This window comes from Corapipo altera, unplaced genomic scaffold (assembly GCF_003945725.1).
Source record: "Corapipo altera isolate COAL_440 unplaced genomic scaffold, ASM394572v1 22b, whole genome shotgun sequence".
Taxonomy (NCBI): domain Eukaryota; kingdom Metazoa; phylum Chordata; class Aves; order Passeriformes; family Pipridae; genus Corapipo; species Corapipo altera.
In genome coordinates, this window is record NW_020884876.1 from 19042282 (window position 1) to 19057887 (window position 15606).

General features: G+C 37.3%; 1 protein-coding gene across 6 annotated transcripts in view; it reads right to left on the reverse strand.

The window, feature by feature from the left end:
- Nucleotides 1-15606, reverse strand: part of TMEM131L (transmembrane 131 like) — a 77474-nt gene that overhangs the window by 16390 nt on the left and 45478 nt on the right. For 3 of the 6 annotated variants that reach the window (XM_027635695.1, XM_027635691.1, XM_027635697.1), the window contains 15 exons: nt 14077-14135; nt 13604-13712; nt 12583-12688; nt 11801-11954; nt 10995-11165; nt 10632-10701; nt 10121-10238; nt 9385-9526; nt 8287-8396; nt 6598-6670; nt 4364-4506; nt 3595-3737; nt 3101-3287; nt 1959-2144; nt 250-399 (listed from right to left, as the gene is read on the reverse strand). In XM_027635695.1, coding sequence (XP_027491496.1) covers nt 250-399; nt 1959-2144; nt 3101-3287; nt 3595-3737; nt 4364-4506; nt 6598-6670; nt 8287-8396; nt 9385-9526; nt 10121-10238; nt 10632-10701; nt 10995-11165; nt 11801-11954; nt 12583-12688; nt 13604-13712; nt 14077-14135 — 1921 coding nt within the window. The remainder of the gene's footprint in view (nt 1-249; nt 400-1958; nt 2145-3100; nt 3288-3594; nt 3738-4363; nt 4507-6597; nt 6671-8286; nt 8397-9384; nt 9527-10120; nt 10239-10631; nt 10702-10994; nt 11166-11800; nt 11955-12582; nt 12689-13603; nt 13713-14076; nt 14136-15606) is intronic. The other 3 variants (XM_027635696.1, XM_027635692.1, XM_027635694.1) reach the window with 2 other exon arrangements.

Here is a 15606-nt window from a genome sequence, read left to right on the forward strand (position 1 = left end):
TGGTGTATCCTTTACTTTCATCACATAATTTTTCCTTAGGTACTATTGGCAATATACAAGATTAATAAACCCTTGAGTTCTTCAATTTCTTTTGTGTGGAGATAAATATACACCACAACACTGAAAGTACTCTGAAAAGAGGTTGCTTAGAACACCATCTCTTCTAAACCAGCCCACAGCAATATCACAATACAAACAGACAGAAAGCATCACAGAAAGGTACAAAAGAAGAAAAAAAAGTATTTTTACTTGTAGGAATCAGAGCTGATTACGTCAACAGAGTTGCTGTTCTGCTGTGGTGAAGAGTTAGGATTTGGCCTCTGTCTTGATTTCATGAACTCTGCTAGAATATACTGGGCTTGCTGGAAGGCTATCAGAATCACTCCAAGCAGGGACAAACTGCCAAAGAGAACAATAGATACTGATGTCTACAACTTCCAGAAATATTCAGTGAAAGAGTTAAAAAGCTTCTAATAAGATGCACTTTTGAAATATTTTGCTAGTAAATTCTAAGTAAAAAGACAGACAAGAAAACTCAACATAGTTTTGAAAAGTAATAGTTGCAATAGCCTTCCTTTTTTTCCTTATAGCCCTTACTAGTTATTAGGACTATAAAATAACTCAGTCATGAGCTTTAAAAAAAACCAACAAAGTGCCTTCTAAAAAAGCCAGTCATTGATTTAGAGATAATTTAGAATTCTTGCTACAAGTTAATGACTATATATCGTAGAATGATACCTATCAGTCTTCTAAGTGCTTTCTATTCATTCATGATAGTCGTGTCATTATTTTGATATTTATTTAATACTGTCTCTTTCTTCTTCTAGAGAAAATGCTGGCATAAAATGAGCCACAAATGCTACCGTATTTCTGAACTAAAAATGAAGCTGCAAAATATCTTCTTTATACATGGTGTATTAATTGCACCAAAAATAAATGGATCAGAACAAAAATCTTTGTAATTCATCAAACCACCTTTCTCAGTTAGCAGGAAAACAGAATGAGAAATTCCTGATTTTTCAGATCCCTACAGTCCCTTTTTGTTGCATCTAGAACCACACAATGTGGTCACTGCTATTTCTTCATTTGTGCTCTGTTTTCCCTGTCAAAACAATGCAAGCAGCACCACAGTGTGCATCAAGACCTCGGGTATGCATCAGCACATGTATGTTACCATCATGACATTCACAGTCACTGCTTCTTGTAGGAATTCAGGGTTGGTGTGATGAAAGCACTGAACATCACCTGTGCACAACACAGCATTCAGTTCACACTACTCAGTGTGAAAGGTCAGTAAAGGAAGACAAAAAAAGCAGTATGTGCAGAAGCAGAACCCTTCATTGTTTTACAAAGGTAGTCTTCTTCAAAGCAGTTTAGTATGTGCCGGCAAAGAGTCAGCTAACACAAGCCCCACCATCTTTCTGGGGTAGCCTGTTTTGCAGTGTGCCTAGCAAAAACTAACCATAAACACAAATAATTTTTGACATGTGAAAGGAGAAAAGAAGCAGAAGAAGAAGCAAGTCCTCAAGTAGTTGTCTGAAACTATAAATAAAATTCACGTTAATTTTACAGGAATACTTAAAAGAGAATCTTCAAGCCCACTCAACTCTATTTATAATGTTCAGATACTAACATGTTACATGTGTGTGTCTACTGTGGTGGGAGCAAGTCTTCTAGTATGCTGAGAATTCCCATGGGGATATCCGAACCCTTTTTCATTGCAGCCTTAACATGGAAGTTTATCAGGAGGAGCAGCAAGAAATGCTTGCCAACTCCATCACCAGCTACTGTTACCACACCTAAGCTGTCACAGCCAGCTGGCAGGACTCTTGGGAGACAGATGCAGTAGAGATTTAAGGTCCTATCATCACAAAAAATCTAACAGAAGGCAAAAGTGCTTCCTGATCTTTCCCTGGCAGGTCCTTTTCAAACTGTTGCAAGGGCCCTGAAAGCATTACCTTACAAAGAGGACAGTGAGCCTCCAGAAAGACTCTTCCCAGCTGGGGCCTGGCACCACATCTGCACACAGTGGTAATAGATGGTGAGGAAGAGTCACGTTGAGTGTGAAGTGGAACTCCAAATCAGCAGCAGTCACCAGTGTAAGCTCACGAATTACCCAGGAAGATGTAAAGTCAGGAGTGAATCTATTAAGAAAAACAGACAGAACTGGTGTTACTTTTCCGTTTTTGGGCTGAATTTAATTTTCTGAAGTCACATTGATACAAAAAATACAAAATAATTCCTGATTTAATAATACGGAAAAAAAAAAGGCAATGAAATAAATGTCCACTGTCTGCTTAAACTGTGCACATGGCATTAGCACCTAACAGCAGTTAAGACTTTTAGGTCATCTTCAGTTGGTAATATACGTGGTTTTCTTGTGACTCTTCACAATACTCTCGTTACTGCAACTCGTTTTCCTTTTTTCAAGGAGGTGCACATGAACAACTCAGGTTTTACAAAACTCTTTAACAAAAGCACAGTTGTCAAGAGTACAGGCAGCATTAATTCAGAATGGGTCAGGTACTAGGGTGCAAAGATGGAAAGATAGGGAAAGCAGAAGAAAACATCATATTTGTCTCTTCCTCCACTTCCCTGACCCACCTCATTACTCTATTTGACTGCCATGAGTACTGCTAGAAGGTATGACTTGCCTTTTTAATCAGTAGAGATGATACTTGTTGTATAGGAAACTGCAGTTACTTTAATATAGTATTATCAACTCTACTTATGCTTAAGTCACAGTATCTTTCACTCAAGAGGATTTTAAAAAGAATTAGTTTTAGACTATGTTCAATGTTTGGATTATGGTCAGGCTACTCGGAACACGCTAGAGAATAACAATCAAATTAAAAATTGTGGCAACTCTTCTGCTTTAATTTATTACTTCATAATGCACTGATAAAAGTATGTATGCTGCTTTTTAGAAATTATGAGTCCTGTAAAGGGTCATTATTATATTATCCATTTGTTACTATTACCCCTAGGGAAAGGCTTATGACATTTACATTCACAAGTTTGAGTGTGGGTATGTTACTGCAGTATCATACCCACAAACTTCCACTAAAGTTATTTTGTCAGCAAATTTGTCAGCGCTTACACAATGCTGATCTCCCGTGATGAGTTCTGGGCCAGGAAAAATTCCTGACAGTCTAACACTTCAAATCCATATCCTTGACAACTGTAACCATTGATTTTCATCGATGAAATTGTTATAGGAAGAGGCCCAATGTTCTCTACTTTGAAGTTCTTCGTTATGGATAGAATTTGCTTGCTGTCTTTCAGTTCTTAAAGGAAAAAAAGAGAGCAATCATTTAACAGTGCATAAAAATTACTTTCTTACATTTATAAGTAAATTGCTATTTTTATTTACAATCTAATAAAACATTTAATATAGACTGTTTTGCATTAGTGTAGTTCTAGAACTTTTAACCATTCTCAGTGAGTGTTTTGTAAAAACAGAATCTACACCCCTCATGACCAAGCTGTTCACCTTTAAACATTCTGTTTACTTAACATTAATGTACCATATCAGTACCACTACAGAGTACTGCAGCCAGCTACAAAACTTGAGACCTGTGTCTTCTTACTTACGTCGTCTGCAGTCCATTAGAGTAGCTTCTGGTACCTTAAATCGAAGAGATCCTCCTGCACCAGGTAGTCTTCCCCCTACTTTAAGCAATTCTTTGGCTCCAAAGCCTTCTACATTGACCACATCCAGAACAGTTAAGTTGTTTCTGCCATAATGTAAAAATCAAGCCATCAGTCACTAAAACACAAGTTTGCAAAATCACGGCTTTGCTCTCTAGGTGCCAAACCAACAACAGTGTTTCAGTAACAGTCAGTGGCCAAAACTGGTCAGGTTTTCCCTAAACAGAGATGGGATCACTCCAGAACCAGTCACTAGTGAATTTCACATAGTGAAGGAACAAGTTTTGTAACCACTGCCACCAGATAATTGTGCCACCTAATAAAAATGGTTTCTTCTTCCATAAACTCTTTTCCTACAAAGACAACCAATGTTTGGCTGCACATAAGACTCATTGGATCCATAAATCCTATCAGCTTGACTATGGAGTCAAGCTGAAAATAGCAAAGCCATGCAATGTGTTTCTCTCTTAACTCAAAATTACCTCAGTATATTCATATATATTTTATAACCCAATGACCACATATCAAGAAAATAAGACTGTATTTTTTTAATGACTGAGACATAAGGCACAAACACACTTTAAGTACTTTCTATAAAATGGGAGGTATTCTGGCTTTCAAATTTTGAGCATTTGTCCATGTTCCGCGATTTTGCAAATTCATTTTTACATTGAGTTGTTTGATTCTGACTTAAAACTGAAAAGTGGCTTACCTGATTAAAATAAGGGAAGTTACTCTTTTGTAGTCAAGTGGTGTAAAAATTACACCAACTTTTCTGGTTTCCAGTGGCTGTAAACTTAAAAAAAGCAGTTCAGAACTGCATTTCTTGCTGATGAAATCCTCTTGATGTGCATTCTGTTAAACAAAAACGTACTTCTTATTCACAGAAAACATGTGTGTTTAAAGATCTCAATAAAGAAAGCACCGTATCGTTACTTAGCACTACATAAGATATTTTTGGCAAGGTGCAGAAACTGCTAACTTGTTATACAAAAGTCTTTCATTTTGACAGCATAAAACATCAGATAAGGTTGTTTATTTGAGCAAAAGTTCATATTACTGCACTTATTATGAGGAATGTATTACTTCATTTTTTTCAAAACAGTTTTTATTTGCTCAGATGGAAAAGAAATTATATAGTGTCTTTCATACTCAAAGAATCCTGAAACACTTCACAGCACAAGAACTGACAGTGTACTGATTGCATAGGGAAATGTGGCAACCATTATACCCTCAGCATATGACTTACAACTTGATTTAAGTGAGAAAGAGACTGTTGGCAAATATGCTGATCATTTGAGTCACTGGAAAGAAGCCAAAGTGAATTCCCTACTGTATTATTGAAAACCAGAACTACCAGAAGTTCACTTAGTCTGGAAATAATGTAAATTTTTGGTTTGTTTGGTTTTGATACCATTGCTTATTCCTTCTGCCACTATAGAAATGAAAATAGCCCTAAAACTTGCTCTTCCAGAACTGGGGGTCTTTTCTTAGAAAGGGGTGATCAGATACCTATAGCAGTCAAAGCAACCACAAACATTCCAAAACAGGCTCTTGCTTGATTGTTTTTCATTTATGGCTGATTTATTAACAGCTTTTCTGATCTTTTTCAGTTCAAAATGTTTTTACTCTTAGTCTATTTTATGAAAAATAACATAAAAAACCTTTCAGAACCTGTATTTAACAGGTAGTATTTATTAAAAGCAAGCCACATACGACATTTGCAAACTTCACCATGTCACTCCCTAAAAAGAAATGCATGCACTCAAATGTGAACCTAACAATTCATTACACATAAAGTGACTAGGGAAATTATAACAAATTGAAAAATTTGAATATTAAGAACTAGTGATTTGTTTAACAAGCCAAGATCCATCTCATATGCGCTGAACCATAGATGTTCCCCATAGTTCTTCAGATCTAAAGAAAAACGTGTTGCACACACTGATGCAAAGATGTACCACTATTTTTCCATTTGGTCAAGAGTATGGTGCATGGGACTGTCGAAACTCAGTCCTACCCACATACTACCTTCTCTTTCTCAGAGTGGGCCTACAGGTGAGGGTTTATGAACTGCTGTCTCCTCTCTTTTACAACAACTCTTACAACTGCTGCCAAAAACGAAACGTCAGCTTTGATTAGTGCAGCAAACATACTCTTTTCTTTTTATAAGAAATTTCATTAAGGTCTTAAAGCATATGTGCAGAAACATGTATCTACACAGGACATTAAAGATGAGTCTAGAGGATGCCCAAACAGCAAGGAAAATACATGAATTCTGGGCTTTTTGTACAAACCAGAAGTCTAAGAAGAAATTATCTGTGTACTCTGGATGGTACTCTGGTCACCAAAATATGCCAACATCCCTGATACAGCATCTTCTCTCTTTCTGTCACCCATGACACATCATCTCAGGGTTTAACCACAGTTCAGCACTGGTGTGACATAGTCAAGTGTTATCACACATATGTAAAAATTAGGCAATGGGAACCAGCAAGAACCGTGACATTCCAAACCTGAATCTGGGAGTTGCAATGACACGAAGCTGAAATGTAGAAATCCAGCCTTTTCCTTCACTGAACTACCGGACAGTATTTCCCTCTACTGAAAAGATAATCAGCTAGTTCCTGACATCACTGACTCAAAAGCCTAACACTTCATGTTCAACCTGGAGCTAAAAGTCTCAATGGAGAATGCAAACGGTGGCCTCCTCAACACATACACACAGTGTCCAGGCACACATGCACTCCCTTCCTACAGCTTTTGAGTCTGTTTTCAAAACAGACTAAAACTCTGAAAAATAATTAACTGCAAAGATACACACGTAACAATCAAAAAACCACTATGCTTTAAATAGCACTTCGGAACGACTGAAAAGTAGCATAGCTAGGAAAAGCTTTCTCTAGTGTGCCAGACCACTTCTTCTACCAAAAGTAGCCATCTTACCCTGTGAGAACATTCATCCATTAGCCTGAATTCAGTGGTTGTGAAATTAATAGCTTGCACATTTATGCCGAACCTAAATAAACCAAAAGAAAAAGTTAAGCACTTGAAACCCAGCCTGTCAGAACTGAATTGACTTATTTTTACATGCTGGCATCCGTTCTAAAATAAAGATTATTTTTACAATTTCATTTTGGCAGATGTGAAATACGGGTCTGCATTTTAACAGAATACACTACAAATCAGTTTTACATGAATTCCACACATTTGGAACACAGACAAATGGCTGGGCATTTTAGATATGTCAGTGAACAATACTGTAAATGCTCAGAGTCAAGAAATATCATTTTTAAGCCGCACAAACACCCCAAAGTTTTTTCCGCCCACATAACTGTTAAGAAATAATAATCATTAAATCTCATTAATTTACTCAAATATCTCCCTTTCTACTCATGATTTGTTTGGGACAAATTTCTGTTTTCTATCACATAATTTGTAAATCAAATTAACGTAAAGTAGTTGATTATTTACCTGAGCACAAATTATAACCATTGGACATGAAGGTATTAAAAACTGACGTAAGAGAACCAACAGGTAAAATTTAGGTTATAGAGGACTAATGGACCTCGAGCCACTAAACTGAAAACTCACTTGTCACAACTGTCAATGACATTAGCTTAAAAAGAACCAGTTAATGGATGTGATTTCTTGTAAACCTAGAAGATCTCCAGAAATTAAAGTGTGAAAATACAGAGAAAATGTAATTTCAAACCACTAGAAAGAGTCTCTGTGGAAATCACATTTAGTATGCAAACAGATGTAGTTATTAATGTGCATATATATACATACACATATATATATGCACATACACGTACCTATGTAAAGAAATGAGGTTAAGGAAGCAATTACACAGGAATCTGGACCCCGAATATGCAAGTTACACTTCGGCACATGAGTAAAATCCCACTGTCTCGAACCAAGCAGTACTACCAACCACATCATTTTCTCAAAGCGTGACAGCCAGGGCTTATTTTGGCGAATTTCAGCTCACCTCACTGTGCCCCTTTATTGCTCATCTAACTCTAATCTAGATTTCTCATTAGATCATCTCAGTTCTAAAATAGGAAGTCCAAAACAATGCAGAAACATTTACTTAGCTGGCCCTAAACATTTATGGTGGGGTTCCTGACTCTGGACCTGAATTTTTCTTCCTGATTCCTGTGTCCTCTGTAACTTGGATTATTATCTAAGAAAAGGCTAAGAAGAAAGTTTTTCCTGGTGGGACGGTTCAGATACGTTCTTCTCAGTGATCAGTCTACAGACCCTGTATAGATACCAACCGGCATTGTGGGGACATGGACATCCCCAATTCCGTAAGTTGTTCACCTCACCTGGGCAGCTTGCACTAAGCCTCATATCCTAAAAGATGACTAACTACAGTTTAGATCTGGCAGAGAGAAACTTGCTTAAAACATACTCAATTTGTAATTCATCAATGATGAGGTACATTACAAAGTCAAGCACCATACAGGAAGCTGCTCTGAACATTATTATATCTATGAAAATGAGTCAGAACATTGTCCCCACCTAAGTGACACTTTGAAAAATTAAAAAACTACAATAAGCAACAATCATAAGGCATAGCAAATAGATCTTTTAAAAGGGAAAACAGTATCCTGAGATAGTTTTTACCATTTGTTCAGCAGACTCAGTGAAGCTTGGGGATCAGGGTAGTAAGAAAGAGGCAGAAGCTGCAACGTAACTGGGAAGGATGAAGGGTTTCTTAGTACGAAATATTTTACCTAAATAGTTTGGAGGGGAAAAGAAAAAGTTAAAAACTACATATTTGAGAACTGGATGGTAAAACAGTTCAGCACTGGTAATATGATCTGCATTTTCAAGGGACTTCAATCTGGCTTCTGTCTTAATGCAGTATAATCATACATGCACAAGACAGCATGGAACAGCAGGACATGTCACCACAATGTCATAATTTGGAAAATCAGCTAAGAGTGCCCAAAGAACTGTGTGTATAAAAATATAGACTGCCCCCGCTCCCCCAACAATCCTTTCATTTGGAGTTTGATTTATGCAGGCAGACATGAACAAAGCTCTTGCACAGAAGAAAGTACAGTTAGTGAAGTGCCACCCCTTCTCACAGAAGTCTGAGTGCTAGCAGGTTATTATACACATTACTGTAATGACTAACAATTAAATTGGACACATGGAATATTAAGGTAATTGACATTGAGCATATGAAAACCATTTCCATATGACTGGTTCTGGCATGGGGTAGGTTAGTGGAGACCTAAATCTGACAAACAAGAAAGACATAATTGTCAGTGTGGCTGGAAGAGTGCTCTGCAAGTGGTGTATCTCTCATAAATGTTTTACACACTTTTGTTACACAAGGCAGTGGCATGAGGAAGACTTTACTGTAACCACATGCATCATTAATAACAGTACACCCTATCCCTAGTCCCTTGCTCAATTATTTTACCACAAGCATGTAACTTATACAATGTGCAAGGAAAACTTTGACAACCACGAACAATTGTTGGATAAGACCTACGTTGCTTTACTCCTCTCCTTGTATTAAAACATTACAACTAGGTAGCTAGAAAACTTACCAAAAAAGCCAAAGGGATATAAATGTAGTATCTTAAATTGGATCAAAACACTGATTTACCAGCAGTATGAAAATGCTAAGCAACACCAAAACACAAACTTTGTTATTTAAACAAGCTAAACATACACAACTCAGAAAACGGTAATAACAACCATCCTCACCATACTACTTTTAACGGCTGTGGCACTGAAGTTGAGTGTAAGGCTGGGTTCTGTAGTCAATCGCGGCAAGAAAAAGGCAAAGGATTCCTCTTCAGGCTTCTTCTGCTGAATAAAGTGAGGCGATCCTAAAATACTTCTCCTGCTTTATTGGCAAAACCAGAAAACTTTGTTAGTTGTTTTCTTTTTTTTATTTTCGGAAAAAGAAAAAAGATGATTTGCCAGGATTTATAATTACATCAACTTATGTTTCCTTGAAAATGCTCTTTACAAAATAAAGCCCATAAAGCTGTACCCTAGTAGCAGAGAGCCAGTGTAACTTATGTGTATGTACACCAGGGACTAAGTACCCTGGAAGCCATTCAAAGACCCTAATCCTGAAAGGACTGCTATGCAACCTGTAGCTGAAGGAGTCATGCAACTCCATAAATGATCTGGTAAAACCTGCTTTGACTGCTTTCATGCTAGGTAGCCATGGTGAGGTAACTACAGTCAGAACATTATTTACATTCTAAAGTTCAAGCATCTGAAAAGCTTACTTATGGCTGGTAGTGTCTTGAAATGAAAGCTGGGTGTGTTCTGGAGTGCTCTGAAACTCCAGGTGCTTCAAGACAACTAACTTAAGCGTAGGAAGGTCCAAAATGTTTTCTTCTAATTAAGAATAGTTCAGAACAGAAATATCCTTTCTTACAACACTGTACTGGCTTGAATTAAGAACTTCAACAGATTCTGTACAGACCTGCAGGCTTCCCCACGTCTTATTTTTTGCCATCTTCCATAAAGGTCACTTGCAAGCTCAGAATCCAGGTCCCAGGCAGAACGGTCCAGAGAGAGACTCTTCTGCCAAAGTAGATTTGCTAAAACGATAACAGATTTTGCTCTTTCCATCAATCTACTTCTGAACATGAGTAATCAGTATCTGCAAAGGGTCCAGACCCAAAAAGAAAAACGGCAACCCACTCTTCCCCTTCAAAGTAAGTATATGTGAGGGTATATAAATTACTTTACACATCAGATTTGCTTAAGGAAATACATCTGCAAAACCACAGTAACTGTACATCCAAACAAGAGTACGTGTATTGCACAGGCTTATATGCTCTAGTAAGTTCTTTTTACTGCCACCATTTCTAATGGATGACATTGAAAAGTCATCATGTTATCATATTCTCATTACAAATCCTGCTACATAAAATGAATTTTCTACAATAAAACTACTGAGAGATGCCAAAAAAAGCCTGAGATGAGCTTACCTGAATCAGACTTTCCCAAGTAGCACTGAATATCACAGTGGGCAATTGCTTCAAAATTAAGATCTCCCTGCTGGAAAACCAAAACAAAAACGACTGACCATATGACAAAATAAGAGAACAAATTTCAGTTTCTCAGTGCATAATTTTAATCACTAAAAAAAAAAAAAGAATTAAAAATAAAGAACTATAATTCCATCACTGCTCAACTTTGGGGACTTCTCAAGGTACAGAACTGTTTCACAGAGTGGTCTGGTACTTAGCTTTTCTTTCAGGACTAAGGAACAGATTTCTGGCCTGAGAGAGGCATTGCTGCATTTGGGTTTGCAAGGCCTAATAATAAATCAACACAACTGAATACAATACCTTGGACACAGTCGCGTATATCTGCAGAGGTATTTCAAATATCACTCCCACATTTGTGGCCAAACAAATACTAGAGAGCACATTCGTTACAGTGTCTTTCACACTGAGTTTCAAAGAAAATACATTCCAGCAGCCTGGAGGTAGAGTCAAAGGTTCATCAAAGTTCAGAATCTAGAAAGAATCAAACAAAAACTGAATTACAATTCATACACCATTTCTGGTGCAAGAGATACCTTGAAAAATGTAAAATTTCTCTTCCTTCATGTTTTTGCTGTTACTACATGCACATATGTGCCCATAACTGACCCACACAGTGCACATATGCAAACCTCCTATCAAAGTACAAAAAGAGACATTTAGATGTATTCATAAACCAGATTTGCCTGCTTTGAATCAAGCAATTGCACAAGTAAATTATTGGCTTCGCCTTCTAAACTTCAAAGCTCATCTATGCACTAAAGACTTCTATTACGGTCTATGAAGAAATGCTGAATCCTGAAGAGCACAAACACACATGTAACAATTCTAAGAACAGAGCAAGAGTCTATAATTTGATGCATCTGTAGCTGCAACTCAAATGAAAGAACAGTTGTTAATAAAACAATACAAAACTAAGCTGGACAGTGAATAATGCCTCCCGAGACAGTAAGATCTTCAGGACCTAACAGTTACAGATACCTTTATTTTTAACTGATTCCAACCAGCTCTGAGAACACAAAGTTCTTCAGAGAATCTATTTTCTATGTCAAAGGTCCATATCCTTAAATCAGAGACAAAACACTGTATGAAGAAGAAACAGAGCTTACCTTTACTATGTTCTTTGTTTCTCTGGCTATGAAGACTTCATTCAATTCAATGCTGAAGTAAAAATTATTTGTAAACCATATGGACCAAAATCCTGAAGTATTATGATGTGGTTCTATATGAAACAATGCTGCAGAAGGATCTACATCAAAATACCTGTAAGTAAATCTGGAAAACAAAATACATCTGCAATAGTCCTTGAGCACAATAAGTGGTCCATACAAGACAAGATACTCAGTATTCTCGTATAAAGAAGCTCTTTTAAGTTTTTACAGAGAAGAACAAAATTATGTCCTTTTTAATAATTACATAAGGGAGTAAAAATTTACAAAAACCATGTAAAAGACGTAGGCAAAAACTCTACCCCCTGGTTATGCTACAGTACAACATTGCTTACTGCTTTGTGAAACAGCAGGTTGGATGAAATTGGCAAAAGATGACTGAAGAAAGAAAAGACTTCACATTTTTTCTAAAACTATCCAGCTTCTGCATTACATTAACCAGGTTGCTGGAAATGTTGTCATAGACTAACCAACATTTATATGATATGAGTTGCTAAGGCGTATCCTTTTCTTCTTGGGATAAAATATGTAACTATTGCTTGACATGTCACAGGTCTGTATTGGCAAATGACACAGTAATAACAGGAAGAAGCCTCTTCACTGACCCTGGAATCATTCAGTGACAAAGCAAGTTAACTTCCTCTCTTAAAAGTACGTTACAATATTTTTATTATAATACCAGTGAGCGTTAACAAACATACAAAAATCCACTGTCAACCTACCCTTCCATTACAGGACAGGAAAGACAGGCTTTTAGTGTTGTAGTGCCTTCCAATACATTGTTCTTCTTATTGTCAGAATAAAGACTTTCACTGTCACAGGATGCAGCTGGGCAAAGAGCAGACACACAGAATAGATCAGCCAGGACAAAAGCATATCCACAATGATTTTCATGTGAAGATTTGCAAAAACACCATAAAGAGGAACATTTGCTGGTTCAACCCTCACAGAGATGACCAAAGCATTTAATTGCTCGAGTCCTAATTTTCAGAGGTTTCAAGCCTTGCTTCAAGAAGAATTTACGAATGCTAAACACCTTCAAAAAACACATACAACAAGGCAGCAAAGAGCAACCTGACCAATTTTAACCACATGTCATTGGCACAGCACTCTTTTGTAACATTGCACTCTGCCTCCTTTTAGTAAGTGAAAAACTGCTTTGAAAAAAGAATCATTTAACATAATAGTCTCTTCTTTATTCTTATTTGCCCTTTTATTGCTAGGAAAAACATGTCTCAATGTCACTATGAAAGCAGTTTGTTTCATAAAAGTTTAAAAGTCTGTACACTGCAGTCTAGTGGTCAGAATAGAAAACAGGTTGGAGTCAGGAACACTGAAATGTCAACCTCTGCCACAAACATGTCTGGTCTCGGGCAAACCTCTTCAGTGATCCTGCCAAGAAATGTCATAGAAAATGACCACCCAAGCACATTAGCCTTTTAGTAAACGCATGTGAAACTGAAAAAAATGCGTATTATAAAAGGATGTTGAGAAAGCATATTCAATAGTTATGCTAACATTTTAGCAAATGTTTTCTTCCCCTTAGAGCCTTTGATCAGCATAAGAGGAAGTATATATATACAAAAATGGTGGAAACAATTAGCAGAAAGAATTCATGCTCCTTCTCAATAAAGTCCAGACAAATTGATTTTGAGATCTTTGAGGGTCTCTGGTGAACAAAGCTACCCTTTCATAATCAAATCCTGTTTAATCATATTATCTCTAAATATATGTATCCTGTACCTTTACAAGAAATAGAAGCAACTTTTGTAAAGTTAGTAGATGATGAAGATAGCAGTACTGGCTCAAACTCCACATGTGGTGTGTCTTTTTGTGACAACTGCCGTATTTCCTGCAAGAGGACAAGACATGATCATCTTTGTAGCAGTACTACCATTATTAGTATAGCACCTCCTGTATTAGTCTATCTTCTTGTCAAATTTGCAACCTACCATCTGCCATTTTCTCATATCTTCTAAATCAACACATGAATTTTTATTCAGGTTAACAGCTCTTATGTCATTAAAAAAAAAAAATCCATTACTGATTTACAACTCATTGTCTCAAGGATTTATTAGACATTTGGACATTTTGAAAATTTAGAAGTGTGACATTTGCTACCAGCAAAATCAATCTGCTATTAGAGAAAGCCAGCGAGTTAATTCCCCAATCAAATTCAACACCCCAAATTATGACTTCCTGAAGACCACAATTACCTGTATATGCACAAGGTTGTTTCCAGAATGCATGATATGCACGTCTACTGATGAATGACCTGTCCAAAAGAACAAACATCAAGGTAAGTTCATCAAGGATGGAAGCAATCACTCATATGAGAAGCAATCCTAATTTAAATTTAAAAATCTTTGTGTGACAAGAGAAAGAAAGAAGGATGGCTGATGCTGAAGTAACTTTCTAAGGGCTAGATTATGAACAGCAGGAGAGAGATCAATAAAAACTGTTCTGCAGTGCACCAGCTACACGACATCCTGGCTCGCCTTCTTTAAATACAAAGCATTCTAAAGAGACAATGTGAACCCAGATTCAGTGCTTTGGGATCAAAACAGGAATGGTCCTATCACCTGGTAGGGTAGCAAACTATTGCCTAAAGCAACTGGAGACAGGTATAACACAACCTTCAACTGCCAATAAAGTGGTACACCTGTACTGGGTAATCACCCTTCGTCACTGGCAAAGCTATGTTCCTGTCCACAGGACACGATGAAGATGTAGAGGACCAAGAAAAGAACAGCAGAACAGAATAAGAGATGACTTTTATACTATGGGTGGCCAGCCAACTTCCAGAAGGAAGACAACTTGAGTTCTTACCCTTGCTTATGCTTGAATTACATCAGTATATGCAGGTTCGCAGTGAAAGGACACTCTCCCAGTTCACCAGTCACAATTTTTAATAATGTGTTTGTTTTGCTCAGCTGTTTGAAAGAAAGACTACAAGTGCCAGCTTCCAAAAGAGGGTTCAAGATGCTAATTATGAGTGAACAGATAGATGCTCCATATACCCAGAGAGCTGTGCCAAGTGCATACTCTTCTTCAACCTTTCCAGCTGGCTAGCTCCCCTCTGCAGACACTGCCTACCTGCTGTCCCTCTCTAGGTGCTGACACGTTGCACACAGAGATAACACAGCATCATACTCCTATCAGTTAGACTTTCCCCTCAAGACTACATTTCTCATTTCATTATTCAAACAGAAGGCAAGCAAGCATTGTTGTTTGATATGGTAAAGCCACCATTGGTATTGATGGAACAAGACATGGAACTTCTCACCAACAGCAATTCCAAGGGGCTTACAGGACCAATCTCTGACACAGTGAGGATTTATAAGTGCACCACATTTAACAGAAAACAGCCCTAAAAGCAGACTTCCAGTACTTTAACCATTGAAAGCGTTCAGGGCGAGCACCCTTGACACAAGGGACGTGAACAATTTTCTACCAGCATCAGAATAAATGTACACCCACAACTCAATATAACATAGCACTGGCATCTCACCAGCAGGGAAACTTGGTTTACAGTGGCTATTTCAGTTTCAGCTGTGAAATATCACATCACAGAACAGGCACAAGGGAAACAGTATATATTGCACATATTGTTTTGTGACTAGGTTTTGAAAGGCATTTTGCAAAAGACAAAAAGATGTTAATTTTTAACAAGTATGTTAAAAAATATTATTTTAATCTGGATTCTTAAGCAGTTCCTTCCTCTCCAATCAGTAAGTAAAACCGGC